The 2,351-nt window shown below is 54.4% G+C and overlaps 1 protein-coding gene across 1 annotated transcript in view; it reads right to left on the reverse strand.

The window, feature by feature from the left end:
* Window positions 1-163, reverse strand: part of PML (promyelocytic leukemia) — a 48,838-nt gene extending 48,675 nt beyond the window's left edge. Inside the window, exon 1 of the mRNA XM_008051183.1 lies at window positions 29-163. Coding sequence (XP_008049374.1) covers window positions 29-163 — 135 coding nt within the window. The remainder of the gene's footprint in view (window positions 1-28) is intronic.
* Window positions 164-2,351: the final 2,188 nt, after the last annotated feature.

Below are 2,351 nucleotides of genomic sequence, written 5' to 3' on the forward strand. Positions count from 1 at the left end.
AGCCCCGCATGCCCTAACCCCACGGTACCTCTGCCGGGCTGGGGCTGGGGTTGGACGGGTGGTCCTCGGGGGAGTTCTCCAGGGGAGGCATGGTGGGCGAGTGGGACTGGACGGGATCCGGTTGGGGCCCCGAAGGTCCGGCGGGCGCGGGCTCTCGCTCCATGGATCTCAGCGTAGTTTCGATTCTCGGTCGAGAGCTTGGAGGGCGGGAGGAGAATCTGAACAGGAGGCGTGGGCCGGACGGCGGAGTCCCTCGAGCTGTCCCAAAGGGGGCGGGGCCGGCACAGGGCTCCGCCCCTGGGGAGGAAGTGGGACTCAGCGGGGGGGAGGGGGAGGTCCCAGGGGCAGGCCAGCCGGCCGTGATCTTTCAGGACATGTCCAGAGCCGGCCAGAGCGGGGCTGGGGTGAAGGGACAGCGGAAGGCTAAGATGACCGGGAGGCAGGCGGTCCCACCCCGGCTTTGATCTGTTCATTCAGCAACACTGGTACAGTTTTGTGTCACCTCCTGCTGGGAGTCCCCTGCTTTCAAAGAGCCCCTATCTAATGGGAGAGCCAGCCTCCAATGGGAGACTTTCTGGAAGGGAGATCCCTCAGCTGGAACTTGAAAAAGCACTGGGGATTCACCAGGAATTCAGGGATGGGGTGGGGTGGAGAGGGGGCGCATTTCAAACAGAGAGAATCCCACGTGCAAAAGGCAGGGAGGTTGGCAACCGAAGAGCCTGTCTGGGTACTAGTTTGGGCCATTTTCAGATTTTCAGAGGGGACTCGTGAGAAATGTCAGACAAGGAGTGTGCTGAGGAGTTTGGACTTTCCCGGGGTGACAGAGAAGGGCGAAGGGCTTGGAACCAGGGACCACACGATCAGCATGTTGGAACAGTCATTCTGACAACCCAGAGGCTGTTGGCCTGGTTTAGGACAGTGGCTGTGGGTTGCAGAGGAGGGACCCAAGCCAGGGACACTGGGAGGACACTGAGGGAGCAAGGTGAAGCCTTGAGTGACAGTAGGCAAAGCTGTGAATCTGAGATGGGAGCAGGGAGGGAGGGGAGAGAGCAAGTTAGCTCCTGGCCAACTCAAGGGGAGAAAGGCATGGTTCTAGGCTTCCTCGCTGGACCTCACACTTCAAGCTTCAAACTTCAAGCCGATCCCACTCCTGTGCTGGCCCTGCGTACCCATTCTGTGCTCTGTTCCAACTTGGAAACAGACTAGAAGGGGTGGTGAAGTGCAGCGTGGTGGCTCACACCTGTAATCCTAGCACTTTGGGAAGCTGAGGTGAGAGGATTGCCTGAGCCTGCGGGTTCAAGACCATCCTGGGCAACATGGTGAGACCTCGTCTCTACAATAAATAAAAAAAATTAGTAAGGTGTGGTGGAATACCCCTGTAGTTTCAGCTACTTGGAAAGCTGAGGTGGAAGATGAAAGGACAGACCGAGAGTGGGAAGCCATTTTTCATCTTGTTCTTAAACCCTGACACAATGATGAGAAAGTAGAAACTATGCTTTTGGAGAAGTGCACACTTTAGGTATAATTAACTTTACCGACTTTGTCTTTTCAGAAACAGACTTCCAGGTATCAGAGGTATCTCATACTGGCAAACAAGCTTGCCTAGAGTAAAGGGAATTTACAAGGCCTAAGACATCATGCATTGGGCACGGACGGTAAAAGTCATGAAACTTGTAATTACAAAAGTTATAACCACTCAGAGGGAGAGCAGGTCGGGATTCGATCTTTCAGTAAATTGGGCACTATCTACAGGGAAGTCAAGGATCCCCCGAAGCTACCCACTGGGAATGCCTAGGAGATAAGGGGAGGTGAACCCTCCACTAGCTCTAAGGAATGTCATTTGGGAAGGTGCAGGAGAATTAGAATCCTTGTCACGCCCTTCTTTAGGGCCTATGATAATATGGGCGGACATTAATGGCTCTCTGTGTCACAGGATCTCCAAGACATTTACAGGTGTTCGACAAGGAAGTCACAGCAGTCACGTGCAACATCTTCAAGAGAAGGATTTAAGCCAGGATTCTGGGGGGCTATGACGCCACACTCACCTAGAGTGTAGGCCCACTCCCTGTCTGTGGGGGGTGAACTTTTATTAAATAAATCTTTTCTTCTCTCACCTCTGTGGGTTGCAATTCTTTGCAATTTACTTGGATCTCTGGGTTGCCGGGGTGCACCTCCAGCTTGCCAGCCCTGGCAGTGCTGCACGCCTCCCTGCCCCGCGCCTCTCCACCCTCACCTGGTGGACCCTAACAGAAGGATCGCCTGAGCCCAGCAGGTCAAGGTTGCAGTCGCTGTGAGTGTGCCACTGCACTCCAGTCTGGGTGAGAGAGTGAGATTCCAACTCAAAAAAAAAA

Source organism: Carlito syrichta, unplaced genomic scaffold (assembly GCF_000164805.1).
Source record: "Carlito syrichta isolate Samal-C Ts95f unplaced genomic scaffold, Tarsius_syrichta-2.0.1 Scaffold169055, whole genome shotgun sequence".
Classification (NCBI taxonomy): Eukaryota; Metazoa; Chordata; class Mammalia; order Primates; family Tarsiidae; genus Carlito; species Carlito syrichta.